The 19,843-nt window shown below is 35.9% G+C and overlaps 3 protein-coding genes across 3 annotated transcripts in view; 1 reads left to right on the forward strand and 2 right to left on the reverse strand.

Annotated features, from left to right (window-relative positions):
- Positions 1-1,367: 1,367 nt before the first annotated feature.
- Positions 1,368-13,710, forward strand: LOC117117736 (mediator of RNA polymerase II transcription subunit 16-like). Its single transcript, XM_033262136.1, has 20 exons — positions 1,368-1,492; positions 3,264-3,422; positions 3,780-3,981; positions 4,202-4,336; positions 4,977-5,073; positions 5,278-5,361; positions 5,970-6,047; positions 6,423-6,491; positions 6,958-7,064; positions 7,561-7,718; positions 8,413-8,477; positions 8,626-8,769; positions 9,187-9,288; positions 9,408-9,519; positions 10,081-10,214; positions 10,400-10,581; positions 11,192-11,408; positions 11,749-11,814; positions 12,087-12,303; positions 13,176-13,710. Exons 1-20 carry the CDS (start codon positions 1,443-1,445, stop codon positions 13,294-13,296), a joined length of 2,499 nt encoding a protein of 832 aa, XP_033118027.1. The 5' UTR covers positions 1,368-1,442; the 3' UTR covers positions 13,297-13,710.
- LOC117117737 (U11/U12 small nuclear ribonucleoprotein 35 kDa protein-like) lies at positions 13,376-17,062 on the reverse strand. The gene is made up of 5 exons (XM_033262137.1): positions 16,909-17,062; positions 15,947-16,069; positions 14,948-15,046; positions 14,435-14,648; positions 13,376-14,229 (listed from the first exon to the last, which is right to left on the reverse strand). The coding sequence occupies exons 2-5, from the start codon at positions 16,055-16,057 to the stop codon at positions 13,820-13,822; spliced, it is 834 nt and encodes a 277-aa protein (XP_033118028.1). The 5' UTR covers positions 16,058-16,069; positions 16,909-17,062; the 3' UTR covers positions 13,376-13,819.
- A 1,134-nt stretch (positions 17,063-18,196) lies between these two features.
- LOC117117710 overlaps positions 18,197-19,843 on the reverse strand; it is a 7,969-nt gene continuing 6,322 nt past the window's right edge. The window contains exon 8 of the mRNA XM_033262104.1: positions 18,197-19,606. Within this exon, the coding sequence (XP_033117995.1) occupies positions 19,439-19,606 (168 nt within the window). The 3' untranslated portion in view covers positions 18,197-19,438. The remainder of the gene's footprint in view (positions 19,607-19,843) is intronic.

The following is a 19,843-nucleotide window of genomic DNA, read 5'->3' on the forward strand; positions in this document are numbered from 1 at the left end:
ATTTTGCTGTTATGTAAATATTCACGCATTCTTGTTATGAGCCATGTTCTCTGGACGATTATCTTTTCTAACCACCATTCGTAATGTCCATATATAATCTTTTTTTTTTCATTCAAAAAGTGCCTCTTGAATTTTTAATTATTAAAATAATATCCCATAAGAACCCCTTGATTTTCATCTATTTCTATAAGCGCCCCCTCTGTTTTCCACTCTGTTTTCATAAGCGCCCCGTTTGAATAAGCGCCCGCTTATTCGCGCGAGTACGGTATATACCACACTCAATGCCGTAGCCAGCTTGGGACAGTCGAGACAGTAGGCCTACTACACACTTTTTCTAATGGTCCACTGTATAATGTCCACAAAAATGTTGGCAACATTATTTGAATTTACGCGTAAAGTGGGTCCACCCTGATATTGTGTACCACAGGCAATTTGAAAATCCTGACTACAGTATTGACTACACTGTTTACATTGTGTCGAGATTCCTCATATTTTGCGTAAAAATGAGTCAATTTTTAAGAAAATTGGTGCAGTAAAAATGATCCATGTATTTGAATTTACACGTACTACTACTACTACTACTACTACTACTACTACTACTACTACTACTACTACTACTACTACTACTACTACTACCACTACCACTACCACTACCACTACCACTACCAGTACCACTACCAGTACCACTACCACTACCACTACCACCACCACCACCACCACCACTACCACTACCACTACCACTACCACTACTACTACTACTACTACTACTACTACTACTACTCTGTTTACATTGACTAATAAAATTTTGTATTTATTTTTATTTCTATTTTTTTTTAATTATTATTTTCTTCTTTGTCTGGATGTCTTTGGCAAAACCATTGAGGTATATTTTTTATTTATTTTTATTTTATTTATAACCACACCAACAGGATATATCGCCACAAATGAGGCCTTACAATATAAAAAATATATAGTTAAAAATATCAATATTGTGGAAATGTGACGTAAAGTAAGATTTTTTAAAATACCAGTGCTATAAACAATATCGATACCGCCATTCTGTAAAACATGTAAAAACACCAAATAAATGAAGTCAGAACTAAAACCACATCTATCTATACATATCAAATAAAAGAAATCTATTTTTAGGAGACAAAATATTACATGGATACCCAAAACATTTAACAAAAAACCTGTTGAATTTAAAAATATATTTCATCAATAAACGGCGTAACTGGGAATCGGAAGCAAAAACTATTTGCTAAATAAGAAAACCGAATTTTATTTTTATTTTTTCCGCCCTCCTCTGCTGACTGTGGAAGCTGATTGGTAGATTCCATGTGCCAATAAAAATTGAACCAAAGAATAGAATAGATAGAGGGATCAACGCACGCCGCCCCGCCGGTGTATTTTGTTTTGTTATTTTTGTTGATGCGCACAAGATGGAGCTGGTTTTCGTCACTGATTGGCCAAAATTAGATACAAACACATGGTAATTTGATTATTGTAGACTATTATTGTGCATTTAGAAGTACTCAAATGTAATTATCTGAACATCTACAGTCATATTTCGTACATGAAAGCTAGGCTACCTTGGACAAGCATATACCCAATTTTTGGAGCATCAATCCAGGGAAAGAATTCATTTCATCCTTAGCCCAGATAAGGAGGGAGGAAATCGATCATCTGACCTAGTAGGCCTAGCCTAGGTGGCATATGATAAGACGTATTGGTTTAGATTCCCAGAGCCATATCTTGAATAACATTTTGTATACCGTCAAACTAAATATAGTAATGATATAAATATTATTAATATTAACAAAATCATTATTTCTAAATTATGATGATGATCATACAGATAATTAATTAGGCCTAGCCCTCAACCTGCTGTATCAAGGCCTAGGCTAGGCCACATAGGCCTAGTACAAACAATTGATAATGCTGTTTGATACATTTGTTGAGTTATTCCCAATTCAGACTACACTCTCATGCGATTGGTTGCGATGTAATCGGTGGTAATCCAAAACTGATTACTCCCGATCGCAATCAACGAACGCATTCAGACCAACATAAACAAACTTTACATTCTAAGGCCTAGGCCTCCGGTGTCTAGGCCTATGTTGCCTGACCTCAGCCAAACAGTGCCTGAGGAATTCGTTGCGATCAGATTCCGTGGTAATCGGGAGTAATAAAGATTGTAGCACCCAATCGCAACGGGTAACAATTGCAATATTGATTACATATCGACTACTATTGGTGAGCTTTCACACACGATTTTACTTTGCAATTGGGTGTCGCAATTGCTACAACCAATCGCAATGCGATGCTAGTCTGAATGGGGTATTAGTTTCAATGGGCCTCCTATTGCTTTATTACTCCCTGGACTATCTTGGAGGTCCATTAAGAAAACAAATTTTTTGATGAATAAAGAAAGTGTTAGCTGATTGATTATACGTTATGAACAAGAAAGTGATACAAGCATGGAGGCCTAAGTGATATATTCACACATTCCTAGAGTCTAATACTTAAACTTTTGGCCAATTTTTGATGATATTCTGATCCAGTTTTCTGTCTACTTTTCTCACAATGAGCCTAATCTATTTCTCTCTTTAAGTGTAATTGAGTTTTCTTTCTCTTATTGCATGTAAATTATTAATGTGTAGTTGTAGTATGATATGATAATGTCGTGGTGTGAGTAATCTGGAATTGATTAGGTTAGCTTCAACCCCCAGATGTGAGCGTGGATGAGAACAGAAGAAAAACTATGGTGTCAGTTGCCACAAACTTTTTATTTATTTCATTGTTCCGTTACTGCAGGTTACTTTTAAATATATTAACAAAACAAAAAAAACTTGAATCGAATCACGAAAACTACAACAAAATGCTTATCTTCCTCTTATAACGGAATATTAACACAAACAAGATATGCGAGCAACCATTAATACACACTTAAGAATTAAAACAACTACATCTTTCTTCAATGAAAATCAAATAACTTCTGACGCTACGGCCGCTGCAAATGCATTATAAACAACAAGCCACCTGCTATGACAATTGCAAAATACACAAATGCAGATGCAGCGATCTATGCAGATACAAAAACAATAGGGGACACAAAACTATGATAAAGCATTATTTGGGTCCACGATAATAATATATTTTGGACTATAAGAAATAATGCATGTTTTTACATGGTTTTCTTTGTAAATAAAACTTCAGTGGCTTAAGACAAGATATATTTGGTAATTTTACAAACATTTCAGGGTCAAGAAACTGCTGGGGAATGGCTTGAGTGACTGGTCATGCCGAAACATCTTAGCATTCACAGCCGTTGGAAATCGTAAGGAACCAGTTGAACACAGAGAGGTTACCAACACCTGTATACACATTCTAGACCCAGATAGACCATGGGAAATATACAGGTTTGTCAACAATTGAATGATTAACATTTTAATGTATGTAATACCCATTGAGCCAAAATGACCTGTGCTGCATTCCATACACACATGTTATGTGCTATCCATTTTGTTTGGTACTGCCTCACACATCTCTAGTCTCAACAAACTCCAAAAATTGTCCAACAGGGTGTCCAACATGTCCGCATGGGGGTTTGAACCAGTGGACCCATGTAGGGACTCTGCTCAGGCTCCTGGAGTAAACTCCTGGTTGGGGGAGGTGAAGGGAGGATGAAATTTATTTATATATGGTACAAGTGGGAAAAGCTGCTTACTCTGTCAAATTTATACACCATGATTTTTTTTTATTTTTATAATAAATAGTATCGACTCTGGGCATGAGGAGATGATTACATCCTTGAAATGGAATGCCTCTGGAACCCAGCTACTATCCACGGATAGCAGAGGAACGTGCTGCTGTTGGGAGATGAATCAATACCTTCTCAATAGCTGGATACAATCAACAAAGACCAACATCAACAAAGAACCTATTGTAGCAGCCGATTGGCTACATGGCCCGATCAAAGTATGTAATTTTGTTAAAAATCTACTTGACTCACTCACTCTTTATTCACAGATATAAAAATAACACTTAGTGTCAATTAATGATTGCTAAATTTCCAAATGTAAATAATTATTGAAGTTGATAATGTCTATAAAGAACAAAAATTGTATTTTAAATTACATTGATTAACATAATTTATTTCATTAATTCACTCCCTTCACAATAATTTTGAATGTTACAGTTACTGTACAATGTAGACAAGTTAGACTCCATTAATATTCATGAGAAGTTTTCCCGAGTCACCTGCGAACCGTCTGTTAAGAATGTCGGTGGAAAGCCGGTAGAAGGATGGGTGGCTGTCACAGCAACTGGTCTGGTAAGCAGATTTTACAATGTTGTTATGCATACATTTAAATCCTAGGGTCTTTGGTTCAAATCCTGAAACATCAGAAATTTTTTGACTGCTGCCCAGGTCTATCCCTCTTTAAGGAAAGGGTAAAATTAACACAAAAAAATCGACCTATATTAGGTCAGCATTATTCTGTATATGTCATTATTTTTTGTGTGCATAGTAATGCACATATATTATCTTACATGTGTCAGTATGTTAGTTACTGTCTATTAGCATACTGTCTTGCAGGTGTCAGTATACACCTATTTTTGGATACTGATAGAGGCTATGTTCTCACACGGCTGCTAACGGTTAGCAGGATCTGGATCCTGCTAACCGTTAGCTGCCGTGCGTCCATATGAGAAAATCCCGATCCGGATACCAAAAATATGATGATCGAATCACTGGCCAATAAGAAACTGGAAATTGTAAATACGTACGTGTGATTGGTTGATGGTAAAAACGCGCTCAGCTTGCTAACCGTTAGCGTATCTGGATACTACTAGCGCTAACCGATCGGGTGTTCTCACACAGGTGCTAACGGTTAGCACTAACGGTTAGCTCCCGATCCGGATACTAGGGCTCTCGTGAAAACCAGGCTTATTTGCATATATTTATGTTACAGGTGTCCATTACTGTGATGGAGGGTGGCAAATTAATTACAGAAAATAAATGCCTTGGTATCCATAGAAGCCATGTAGCTGTTGCAGATATTGCATTTGGTATGTATTTGAAAAATTGTTTAACACCTTAATATATTCTAGTTAAAGAAACTTTCGAATGATTGTATAAAATAAATGTTTATTTTCAATATGTGATTGGAATATGTACTGGATTTCATAATATATCGCTAAATGGCTAAAAATTGCTACCTTATTTTATTTTACATAATAATTTGAATCTTGGTGATTTTTGCATTATTTTAGGTGGTCCTATGATCATTGCAACGTCTGACGGGACCTGCCGACCCCCAATACAAGCATACAGTGTCAATGTTACCAAGACAGATGGTATCCTTTCAGTTTGACCTTATCATACTTGGTGTTACCCCATTACCCTTCCTCTATAATTTTTTTCTTTTCCATATACAGGTCGTCTCCCTCTAATTAAAGACCCCTCCGATTAAAGACCACATTCTCCTTTTCTGTGGTCCCAAATTCACAAATGTCTTTTATCTTTATTACTCTAATTAGAGACCAAAGCTGCCAAAGATGGAAATACCGGTCCCAAAATTGGTAATTAATTGGAAGGAGACCTGTATTAAAATCTTCCATACGTTCGTGGAATGGGGTAATAAAAGAGATGTTTGAGTGTAGTAGTAGTATCTTTTTTACACCTTTAAGCCTTGTTTACACTTATCAAGCTTTATGTGATAAATACCTGTGATTTTCCCATATATGAGGGTGATATATCATCATCATGCCCATATATGGGCACATCACATATATTTAAGACAGAAAACTTGATAGTGTGCTAGAGCTTTGCATTGGTCCTGTGAAAAGTTTTTCTTGTTTCAAAACTAGGCAAGAGTTTCTTGGTTATTATATATTTTTCGTATTAATTGTGAGTGGCCTAAGCTGTGTTTTCTGTTTTTGTATCCCTTAATAAAGCATGTCAGATCGTTTAAATATTCAGACAGACTCACTGCCGTCATTTTACCCACAGTGCTGTACAAGCAGTTACACTCGAGACAGATGTAAGTATATTGATTTTAATCTTATCACAAATCAACACTGAACTTAGGACTGAAAATCAGACTGCCATTTATGCACCTAAAACACGATGAACGTCAATACATTTATACATTTATCATGCTTCAGTATGTGTATATGTAAATGAGCTTTACATTGTGTTTGCCAACAAGGAGTTGCCATGTACTTGATGCAGTTATAGTCTGATGCATAAACAAAGTCATTATGTGGCTTAGAAGTGAAATGAGAAAATAATATGTAGTTTGCAGGATTTAACACTAAGACTCTTGTACTTAGAAGTTAACCACCAATCTACGTTTCTCCTTTTAATCAAATCCATTTTATTTGTTTTATGTACACACATTTTTTTTTTTTTTTAGATAATACTATCTCCCATATCCAGTTTATGAATAGAGAAGCAGGTGATAAACTTCTGGTGACAGTAACAGGTAAGACTTCTATACTTATTCATACACAATTTGTATCTCAAGTTTATTGTATGTCATTGAATGAAATGCCACTTAAAAAAGAGCGAAGGTGAGAGAATTTGGCATAATAAGGAGCTTCCTATTACACAGCGACGGTAGGACATAGAACGTAATGTCGTCAATAAAAGTCATCTGCGCATGCAAGAACTTTAAGTTCTCGTAGCATGGATTCTAGGATGCAATTTAATCAAATCTACGTATGCAGAGAACGTAGGACACCAGTTAGGAGTAATAATGAGTAATTCCGTTCCAGCGTCGCGTTGTCACGCAAATTGAAAGCTCCCTAATAGTAAGGCTTGATCTGCAACACCCAGTAAGATGAGTATTCTCATTCATTTGCAGTGAATGTGTTAAAATGAAAACAGGCAGAGACAGTATGTAATTTTAGTAATGCATGTTACCTATTGTATTGTTGCCTCATGTTTAGGTTCTGGAGGAACTTATATAGAATGTTGGAGTCTGAGCAAGGAACCAGTTCCTCTACACAACATATTTGACAACCAAAAACCAGTTGACCAACAGCCTGTGACCCTGGTAGGTAGGTAGGATAGGTAGGAGTATTTCGGTGTAAATCACACCATGGATAACCCGCTAAAGTCCAAAGACTTGTTTCCAGTGGGGTCCTCCTGGTGGTGAATTGATTGTACACCAGGAGGCAATCCCCAACTCTTTTCCGAAGAGTGTACTGCGTTCTTTAACGTGCACATGGGCCATAATGCACACGGGACCAACGGCTTAAATGTCTCATCCAAAAGACGGTGCACTACTGTAACATGCATTTCAGGCCTCCAGCTGAAACGCAAGGACAGCAGCGATGGGAATTGAACTGGGGACCTAGAGGCACACACTGTGGCTACAACCAGTTTAGCCGACTTAATGTACTATCTTGTTTTTTTTAATATAATTTCTTCAATACTTTATACCATAATGTATGTAAAAACTGATATTGAAAGTTAAACTTAATAATACAGTACAGTAGTACTATATTTTACATTCTAATGCTGACATTGTTGTTTATTGTTAATATTAGAAATGGGTTTTTATGACATCACATTCTGAAAACGCTACCATAACTGCACTAGCTGTTCCAAAGCTTCCTCTGAATCTGTCCAAGACATCCATGTACAATGGGCCTGGAATGGTCATTGCGGCTGCATTCATCGATGGTAACATCAAGCTATTGCATCGGTAGGTTAACGTCAGTTTATTCTATTGTAAAAAAATTAAGCTGGGCATATATCATATAGTCTGCCAAACCCAAAAAAATTTGATCATTAGTGAATTAGAGTTTTGTTCAACTTCCAACAATCAGGAAAAAAACATGATTTGTTTGATCAGATGCAGATCCAGATAAAAATCTGGGTTGGGGCCATGTGATGTGCAAATATTCTGTGATTCGAGGCTACATAATAAATGGATTTCGGTTTTGTACACAGGCAGTGGTTAATCTCCGCTTTCCACTTTTTATTTTCTTTAAAAGCTATGTTGTTGTACTCTGTACAGTACATCATGTGCTTGTGGTAATATTTATTTATGTATTTTATAATATGGAAAATGTTGGAAAAAAAAGTGAATGAATGTGGGGTAGTCAATTGTAAATTGAAATCAGTAAGAATACGCAAATTACAACTTTTATAGAGTTATGCAGTTACGCTTTCAATACAATTTTCTTTTCTCTCTCCCCTCTTTCACCTTTCTTTTGTCTTCTCTTGGGGGAGTGAGTAGGGTATAGGCTCCATCCCCTCCCCGGATTTGCTCTTGTCTCAAAGAATAACTTGCCATTTTTCATACTATAAAAGCAGCTTAACTGATCATTTGAATTTTTGTCTTCGATGTACTTTTTAATGTATGTACAAACTTCAGTGTTTTCTTTTTGTGGCAGTAATTCCATGAAGCCGTTGAAAGCCTTAAAATATGAAGGTGCTAAGATTATTTCCAGTCCACAAGGTAAATATTTTTAGTGAATATTATTACAGTAGAGAAGAAATTAACTGATATCCAAAAACTTTCTGTTAAAAAAATTGTAAAACTTACATAATCATTAATTAAATATTTAAACATTTTTGCAGTTGTTTTTTTTTTTTTTTTTTTGCAGCTAAAAGACAAAGAGCAATGGGTGGTCATTACATTGTCAGTCTCACCATGTCAAGTACGTGCTGTAGCATGGTTGGAGTTGATAAGGGCGGCACCCTCTCTCTGCTCAAAGTTGCTCCGACAATTGGACAAATTGTTGATTCAGGTACAAGAGGTCTAATCACAAGATATTTGATTTGATCATATTTTTAACACTGAAGCGAAAAACATAATTTTATGCATATGAACTACTAAACGTGTACATTGCTATAAGATTATCACTAATATGATAGTCTTTTTTGTATTTAAGCCTGGTTTCCAGGAAAACCGCTACATAGTCACAGCAGCATTTTCATGCATAACAGTCCCCAACGCAATTGGGAACGCTCTCTGATTCAACTGACCAATCAGCATGACCAAAGGAGTTGGCGATTTTATGGAGACCAGGCTTTACAAGAAAAACCCAAGATTGCCATTGTTAATTTATCTACAACACCCTAAAAAATAGTAGAACCACCTATCTGCTCCTGGGCAACATGTATCCATGCTAACCTCCACTTTTTAAAATTTATTTAAACTGCAGGTGCTACCCGGGCTCATACCATTGCACAGGTTGTGAACTTATTAGAATATTGCTTAGTAACTGGACATGATTGGTGGGATCTTCTTCTCACTATCACAATAGGTAAGTATATTTATCGGTGACCCAAACGAGGGATTCTACTGTAGTATATTCTATTAATGTGTATTTGCATTACAGAACAATTACTTGTTTTTGGTGTATAATATTTTAATTTCTTGTAGGTATGGTAGAGACTGTAATTGACAGACTGACAGAGGCTTACAATCGTCAGAATGCAGCACGCCAGGCTCTGCTCTTCAACAGACTTTTAGCTATGAAAGCTACACTACACAGGTTTGATCATGATACACTTAATCTGATTGGTTGAAAACTTATTAGTTTTACTAAACTGCGATGCAATTCTTACTCCTCCATTTTTTGAAAAACGTAACATGGTCGATTGATTTTTTTAGCATGTCAGTGTGATTGAATCTTATCAAAGATCTTATAAACACAAGATGGCATTCTCCGCAATTTACGCGTAACAAATAGAAGCGTCGATTTGGCACAGAAAAGTAATCACTTTTGGGAGAGGGCGTTCTAGTCGTTGCCATGGATCTGAGATATGGTGTTTGCATTACGCCAAAGTTTGTTACCAAGTACGTTAATTGTTCCTTAATTGTTCTAAAGAGAGGGCGCATTGTAAACCTAACACTTCTAATTGTTATGCGTAAACATAAAAGTCGCACGATGTACGCTATGGTCAAAGCAGACAAAGTTCAAAAGTTTTCACTTTTGCAAGAGGGCGCCGTACACTTCGTTATTACAGAATTTGTATGTGGAAAATCGCGGAGAACACTATCTTGTGTTGATCATATTTACTAATTACCACTGTATTTGCTCAAACTGTTTCAGACTTTCTTCAAGTGGAAGAGGCAAAGCAGTGGACTGCCATTCTAAGCTATTATTGAATGCCATAGCAACAGAGTTCAAAACATTACTAATATCTGCCAATAATCCAGAGAACACACCTACTGATAGAATTGCAGGTAAAACATTCTCAATTCCCTTACTAACCCTCTAAGAGAAGGGATTTAATACCTAAAGTAGTTGAGAGATCAAATTAACTATTTTTTAAACACAGTAATGTATTAAATTATTAAATATTGGCTGGATAATTTATTTTATTCTTATTGTTTTTTATATAAATTTGGTTTTTCATTTTTTGTTTAAGCTGCGTGTGCAAGTGCTGATGCAGATATTTCAAGCATCTTACAGAAAATAGACAGTAAAGATATCACAGTAGACAAGAAACTGTTGAAGTCTACACAGCAGCTTACTCAATGGGTTGCAGAGTACGCCCTCTATGTTCTGGCTACTGTACCAGTTCAAGGTCAAATGACCACAAAACCAGGGGTATATATGCTGCTTGAATTTTTAAAACAAGTTCCTTAATAGAGATAGTTGTAAATAACTCTGATATCATATGTATATCAATGAGGGATATATCTGTTGGGATGTTCTACAAACTGCCTGTAACATTGTTATATTACCCATATCCTGCACTCTTAAATGTAGCAGGAGCCCCTTCTGTGGCTGGGGACATGAAGCGAAACCCTGAGAGCACCATGCTTGTAGCCAGTTGAAGAGACAAGTTTTGGTAATATTTATGATTCCTATAATGGTGTTAAATGTTATATGTTTGCAACATTATAGAATAAATATTATTTCAGTTTCTTGAAGTTAAAATTGGAGTGGAGATGAATAGTTTGGTGGTTAAGATGCTTATCTTCAAATCCCAGGGTCCTGGGTTCAAATCCTGTCAGTGTCAGATGACCAAAAACAACCCCACTCCCTAAATCTCACATTGAGATTTAGTTTGTGTAAAGCATCATGTGTATATGTTTGTCTTGTGAAAGGGATTTTCACCTACAAGTAGGACAGCGATAAATGTACTATTGATCATCCTAAATATATAAAAAAAATGTAAAAAAAATAAAGTTAATTCAACATTTTGATTATGTAGGTTAGCATTTTGTACGATGCCAGTACATTGTCGATGTTAAGGCAGCTCCTTGTAATCATTAAAGTGTTTGGTGAGAAGGAACCCCTCAGCCTACCTGTCTTCACTGTTACCTCTGCTGGACTGGATGGCCTCTCATTGCTGTACAAGCTCCTGACCAGTATATGGGTTAGCAGCAATGATGACAATGTGCATGTCAAACTAGAAGATTCCATTGTTGGTAAGGGGATGTTTTCTTCCTCAAATGGTGTAGATTTCCTTCAATACTGCTTTATCGTCAACTTCTTTTTCTTCCATTAATGGACAAACTTCAATGTTGAAAGGTCCTGTCCATCTAGACCAAATATGATTTGCAACTAGTGCACAAAAGTGTGTAGCTTTTCTTTTTAATTTATTAATGATTTATTTGTAATGAAGTTTTTGCATTATATTTTCCATAACCCAGGATAGTACCCTTTCAGGGACTATTACTCTGGGTCAGACCATTCTATCAGATGAGAATTTAATGAAATCATGCTTTCATGAAACTGATCAATAGCAATGCTTATTCCATATCATAGATGAGTGCATACTTCTTCCAAGCCAGATACTAATTCGCAGTATGGAGTATCAACCAGTTACTGAAGGTACTGTACAACAATGTATATTTGACTGTTTGAATTTTTGGACAATCATCATAGAAATAAAATACAACCACTTTATCAATTACAATGTAAACTAGATTGGTGTCTCTCCATAGGGCACATACCTCTGCCCTGTGCCTGATTACATTACTGAATAATAAAGAAATAGAACCAAAAAAATTACCTTGACCTTTTTTATCCCAAAACGCTTTTATCTGATTTATGTATTGTACTTCCTTGCCGATGCATCAAGTGTTCACACACCCTTTTTCTAGGAATTATTGGCAAGCTTCACATACATAGTCGACAGGCCATGACCTTCCAGTTCGACAATCCACCTGGTCACATGATCACAGTAGCAACATTCAGCCCAGGTCATCCAGCGGAAGTAAACACTAGGTCACTGACCGATAAAACTCACCAGAAACATGATGTTGTACGGAGACTCCATCTTGGGGTGTCACCCCCTGAGGAACTGAAGCGATGTACAAGGTATAGTACACTGATTATTGCTAACATGGGCAAAACATTGTTCCTAAATCCCTTTCCAAACTATCAAATTTTATTTAACAAAAACATGTGACATGCCTAAATATGGTCATGATGACATCACATCATGGACTGCATAATAGTCTATTGTAGTGTTACTCAACAATGCATATTATCATTTTTAAAAGATGTGTATAAGAGACAGTTGATAATGTGAACAGAGTTTTAGCTGGTTTTTCTTAAGCCCTGTCCAAATTATCAAATTTTACTTGAAAGAAAAAGATATGCCTAAATATGGTCATGATGACATCATATGATCATATATATAGGCACCTCATGAATATGTATGGCCATACAACAGTTTATTTTCAAAGGAAATGTGGTATTTGTTTTTAAGCTCTGTTCACACAATGAAAACTTTTAGGCATAATGATGTCTTAATATTTAGTATTTTTAGTGGCGTATACACTATAAACTGCGAGCCCAGTGTACACAATGGCTCGTATGCACTATAAAGAACCCAGTATATCATTCAAGATGAGTAGGGGGATACCCCAGTGTACTGGTACAGACAGCCCCTGTGGTGAATGACGAGAGTTTCTGGCACCGGGTAGTACAGATATGAAGGGACCCCTAGGGGTGCAAAAGTCATTGATCAAGCTACTAGTCCATACATATATCCAGCGCCATAAGCATCTTGTTTGATGGATACCGGTGCTCTATACAAATCTATACTATTATTACTATATTGTGGTTCCCAGCAGATTTGTGTAAATTGTTGAGTTATAGTAATGCTCAGAACTGACTGCATAATAGTCTATTGTAGTGTTACTCAACAATGCATATTATCATTTTTAAACTGTAATTTTTACCAGGTGTTCCTGTATATCTCTACTAAAGTCACCTACAAAATTATCAACAATGATAGCATGGGAACAGAGGTGGAGCAGGTCGTGCCTGTGTGGAGGACTTTGGCGCAAGGTTATTGTGCCTTGATGGTAACAAAAATGTTTACTATGCAGTAAATTAAATCGTGGAGCTATGATTGCTGATGAATAAAAAGACAACTGCAAAATAAGCAATTCTTAATTTATTTTCCCCTCATTTAAGGCAACCAGAGTACAATGCAAGGGGTAAGGTTATTTAACAACTGCTGACTTCAAGTTTACTGGCATCTGTTACATAAACATAGAAATCGTTAATGTCCAAAAATGGAAATTCATTAGCTCAATAGAATAAAAATACAGCAAAAGAAGAAATATTTTAACACATATTAGTAAAACATTATTGTCACACTAAACTGATGTCTCCAGCACACATGCCACACCCCACATTTTTGCTCTGTATGTACTGTACAAGTAAACAGCAATGTCTGTAAATTTTTAAATAAAAACTCGTATCTTTATCAAACAGTTTTTACAGTGCTTCTGATTCTTGTGGATAGAAATATTGCCACACTCACTACTTATTTCATTCCATTTATTTAATTGTCCATTGCCAGTTTTTCTGTGCTATTCTTTTACTCTTTGTCACTGCTATTTCTTTCTTTTGACATGTCGTTATCTCTGTCCCTTTCTCTGTATTTATCACTGTCCCTGTCTCTATCCCTATGTTTTTCTCGAGATCTGGATCTGCGTCTTTCTCTGTCCCTGGATCTGCGTCTTTCTCTGTCCCTGGATCTGCATCTTTCTCTGTCCCTGGATCTGTGTCTTTCTCTGTCCCTGGACCTCCGTCTTTCTCTGTCCCTGGACCTCCGTCTTTCTCTGTCCCTATCCCTCCTTTGGTCACTATATCTATCAGTATGCCTGTAGTTTTGTTCTTTGTCTTGTGTATCATACTTTTGACTAAGTATAATTGGTTTCTTAAAAGGGCGATCGTTTCCACCAAATCGCAGCTGGCCAGATTCTTTTTTACCACCAAATCCACCCCCTGAAAGAAAAACAGTATAAACTGACTGTGATTTTAATGTTCAATTTTAATGAAATCTTGTCTAGTAATACGGAATAGACGTTTCTAGTAAGACATTTTTGGGCCCAAGGTTAAATCAACACTAAGGCACTGAAGAACTGCACTAGGTTCGCACACCAAGGGAAGTTATCTATATTGCCGTAATCTAAAATATGACAGCACAAACCTAAACGCCTTGGTATCCATCCTTCCAACGTCCTTTCTATCTCGTTATCAACATAAATTTCATGGCCATCTATATACATGTGGTTTGCTTCATCAATTGCACGATACGCATCTCTACTATCACTGTATTCAATGAAAGCATAGCACTTTGAAAATCCAGTTACAATATCACGTACAAGCCGCAGGTTCCTAATTTCACCATATCTGCTGAAAGCCTTGATAAAGAAATGCAGAGAAAATTAGTTGCCAGTATCATAAAAAAAATACTATTTTGGACAGTCAGCAAAAATAGGTCGGTTTCATTTGACTTTTTTTTTGTTACAATAGTTTACTCTGAGGACGATTTTTATAAATCTACACCAGGTAGGTCATTCAAAGACCAAGTTAAAGCTATTGTGATCTATTTAAATAATAAACCTGAATTTTTATTTCCAAATCAAGAGATTCATTTTGTGTATGAGATGTCCTATAATGATGCAATTTGAATTGAATATACTTAATTTTATATACAAACCTCTTGCAGAGTTTCTTCTGTTGTGTTCAAATTTAATCTCGTAATAAAGACGGAAGATTCTGGGGAGCTTTTGAGACTCTTGTCTGGATTATATCTGGCCTTCAAATTAAACAGAAACTTTGTGTTTATCATCTTTCATATTAGTGATGAAAGTTTTCTTTGTTTACCATGTGATATATCGCAGTTTATAAATTTTTAAAAAACCCCTGAGAAATCCATTAAAATACAGTTGGAAATATTCAAAGCAATAACTATTATAATACATTATAATAAATATTTATATTTGGTCTTGCCCTAGGGTAAATCACTTGAAAATAAGTCTGCAATTAATCTAAACACCCTTATAATGTTTCTGAACAGATAACCATATTTATTGCCGAGAAGGGTTTTTGAGCAGGGCATTTATGCAAGGGAGGTGTAAAATGTATACATCATGTATACTCGAATTCCCCTTAATTTCACTATGTGGAGCACATAATTACCGTCAAAATGGGTTACTGCATGATCATAGACTAATTGATCACAACCAGTTAGAAAAATTGTAATTCTACTGAAGTAGAACATTAATGGAATGTGTTGAGAATGATGTTGCTTCCATTGGTTTACAGTCACTTATTTGTTCTATTTGAGGGAAGCATTTATTCCAAATAGGGCTATAGAGGGGGCATTTATTCCAATACATACCCTACTTTTGTGTGAGGGAAAGCGTGGCCGGACGATTCACTGACAGACATTTGGCCTACAGACTATCAACCGAAATACCCTTCGCCGACAAGATTTTGTCGACAACACATTTCCCAAATGCCAGTTTGCCGACAAGATGTTTCGCCAACAGCCAATTTGCTGACAGACAAATTTTCCAACAGTCAATCTGTCAACAAACTGGCATTCAGCGAAATGTCTTAGTACCGAGGAAAAGGGCATCCCCCTCTGTAAAAAATCCCAAAATAATGATTAAAATTTGGCCTCATCGGGGTATGCAAAATACTGTATACATACTTTCAAAGCTCTTTCTACAGCTCTGTCATGAGGGCGCTCATCTGTTCCATCAATGCTTCCTGCCTTCAGTGGGTTATACACTAGTGCAATTGCACTCCATTGTGTTTCCATCTAGTCTGTCACCTTTAACGCAAGTTAATTTATTGAAAATATTTATAAATTCTTTAATTAAATTCATATATTAGGTGTTATATTTGACCATGCCTTTAACATGGCAGACATGCACAGATCCATTTCTCTGCATATTCTTATCCGTACCAATGGAGGTGCCAGAGAAACTCCAACAAAGGGTTCTCTAAGGGTCACTGACCGGGTGAACATGCTCCCCTCAATGGCAACTATGATGGTGAGTAAGTCTCAACAATTAATAAAACAACAGAAAACAATTTAAATTTTTCAATAAGAAATTCAATTAACACAAATTAAAGGACTCGAACTGGCATTTGCTTTTATATTGACCTGCAGTGTTTACTGTTTGTTACCAGTATTAATAATATAGTTAGGTCGCTAGGTCTAGGCCTACTTTAGCTAGTATTAGTATTACTAATTACTGTAGTAGTTTTCTTTTTCGCAATGTCTAGGCCTAAATGTCGACGTCAAATTATGCAAATCCCAACGCGCTGATTGGTTGAATTGGCTTTACCCTAACCTTAAAAATAATTAACCCTAATAAATCTAAGAAAAAGTAAGCCTTCTTCTTTTTTTAGGCCAAACTTAAGAATTGTTTCCCTTTCAACTTAGTAAGTCAACTGCAACAGGCTTAGGATACAACTCGTAGCCTAGGAAGCGGGCACTAGGCCAGTGCATACTCGACTCGAACTCAGCCAGCAAGGTAGGTTGTCGTCAACCAACTAACAAACTACCTAGGCCCGGGCCAAGCAAGCTAGCTAAGCCTAGCGCTATACTTAGACGTAACAAATGTAATCATATCAATAAATATATATATATATACTATAGTGTACCTTTGTAATTCAGGATTGTCATTTGTCGGCATAACGAAATTTGTAAGATGAAACTTTATTTTACAAACGCCGACGATCCGCGTGCTTTCTTGTTGACCAACAAAAACAAAACAAAAAAAGTGATCATGGATGATATGACGGTGACCTGACCTACCATGCGGCTTATTCCATTTTATAAGCAGGTGGAAACGTTAAATAACACGCAGTATTTTGACATTAATCAAGTAGGCCTATGTATTTTTACTACAGGTATAAAGTTTTCAATTTTATTACCTATGACAGTATATCATAAATAATGGCAAACAGAGTCAACATTGATTACAGTGAAAAATACAATTACAGGTATAATGACGAGGGAGACTACATTTCTTATTTAGTTATTAGCAAATTGTAATAGCACTTATCTTTCTGTTGCTGCTTATCAATGTACATTTGTACATAATGCGCCTTTTATGTGTTCTATATAAATCATACTACATACTACATGTATACATACATACTTTCGTTATTGTACTTAGAAATTGTATTGTGTGAAAAATTCGAAGAAACACACAAAACATCTTGTGGTAATGCTATATGTCGTATAACGGTGTGTTTGTATATATACTGTATACTGTATATTACCGTGTGCCGAAAACCAATCTTACTATTATTATTATTATTATTATTACACGCTTTTTTCTCATACTTCTCAAATTATAATAAAGGCACGCACACTCGAGTGGTGTAATATAAGTAATTCAAATGTTTGTGGGCAGAGATAGTACCGGTTGTACAGCACACTTTCGTTAAAACCTGGGTCATTTATGGAGTTCATTTCAACAATTTCAGGCATCTTCTTGACTTATGAAATTATTACATTGCGGACGAAAAGTGTGGAACCAACCCCCAATATTTTGGGACGTGTCCCCCCTTGATCATGGGTTTTTGGAGAGGTATCCATCCCCTTCCGTTTGAGATTTTTGGGAATAAGTAGACGGCTAGTCGCTCTTGATGACATCTGAAAAGAAGTTAAGTTTAAAATGGAAGTGTATAGTTTACGAGAGTAGCCTACAACATGTAGCATGCCCATGAGAAGCACACACACAAGACGAGCGACCATATTTTTTTTCCGAGGTCACCGAAGGGGGATGGTTAGCCACCCTATTCACCCCTAGATCCACCACCGACACCCATATTAAGGGGAAGGGGACACTTTTTGTTAGTGTGCTTAATGGGGAAATCAATACATTTTAACCAATAACCACTTATTTTTTGTTGTATCGAAGCAACTAGAGTATTCACAAAATCAGAAAAATACATACAAATTTTTATTTTGACACCTTATGAGTAAACTTAACATTTAACAGAATTCTTTCCTCTCAGTATCTAGAATGTCCATTGATATAGGCTTAGTGCATATGTCTGTACTGTACAAACACAATCTTGTCAATTTTGACCATTAACCATGAGGACTTCTTGTTATAGTGTATTTTCATATAGGATCTAATGTACACCGTACAGTCTGCAGAGACGGTAATCAATGATCCATGCTATTCTATCTTATACACATTCAATAGAAAGCTTAATATTTAAAAAAATAATATTTGGTCATTAACATTGCACTTGAATCATGAAACAATGACAATAATCAATTACATACAACTTTTGTTGTCTTAATTACATTTCTGTTGATTTCATATCATAAATGAATTGTTTTTGCATTGCAAATTAGTGTTATAAATTAGTTATGATTCAACTGAAACTCATTCTTAGGCCAAATAAAATAAAATTATACAGATTCCATGTCATATTGTACGGAAACATGCCAAAAAAACCTATTAAGGGGACAATTTCAGGTTTTTGGTTAGGGTTCCATGAATAAGGGTAGGCCTAGGGGTACCCCTATTCAGGTGACACCCCTAAGGGGACTTATGTAGTCACCTCCCTCACTACACCAATAATGTTAGGGCATTCACACCTAGATATTTGTCAATATAAGTTGCATTTTTTATGGTGATAATTACCCATTTACATATTCAAATACAGCAACAATTACAATACAACTGAAACATCATAATTTGTTTTTTTAATACTAAAAAAAGTCAGCTGCAACACATTGAAACCGTATGATTCAGAATGAAGTGCGCAATTTAATAATTGATACCAGTACTTGTTAGCAGCCATCTATCTGGTGGTCGGATTTTCCAAGACTGTTATTCAAAACATGGAATATTATATTATAAGTACCAAAACCTTTGAATTCGGCCTTGTTATAGTCAACACTAAACGCATCCGATCCGCTCGAACTAGCATTCGCTCGTCGCTCGAAGTAGGCCTGTGTCTTCGTCTTTCCTCCATGGTTACACCAGAGTGTGGTTACACAAGTGAAGTGATGGATTATTCCATTTTATAAGCAGGTGGTGTAAACGTGAAATGGCACACGGATATTTTGACATAAACATTCTTTCTCTACTCAGGTACTGAATTTTACAGTAATGTTTTCAACTTTATTAGCTATGACAGCAAATTATTTATACATTTTCTTATTTCAGTTATTAGCAAATTGTAAAAACTGTTCTTTAAATAATGTAATCATATGCCAGTCTTCAGTGGCTGTTAGGTCTGTAGAATTGAGAGACTCGTAGAGTTTAATTGCAGGCTTATTCCAGCCAAGTACTGCCCATTGCATTCTTTGGCAACCTTTTTCTACACCAGTCTGAAAAAAAATCATAAAAACTGAAGTAAAATGCAGTAAACTTCTTTTGACCGGTATGACAACTTGTAAGCACATTTCTTTTTGTTGCTTATCACTGTACTGTACATTTGTACATATTTAATTTGCTTCTGTTTTATGTGTTCTGTGTAAATCATGTCATAAAGATGCACTATTTAAATTATTATATTATATATTAGTTTTATGATTTCCGTTATCGTATTTAAAAATTTTATTGTG

Source organism: Anneissia japonica, unplaced genomic scaffold (assembly GCF_011630105.1).
Source record: "Anneissia japonica isolate Jap-2015-1 unplaced genomic scaffold, ASM1163010v1 scaffold234_len1672027_cov178, whole genome shotgun sequence".
NCBI lineage: Eukaryota > Metazoa > Echinodermata > Crinoidea > Comatulida > Comatulidae > Anneissia > Anneissia japonica.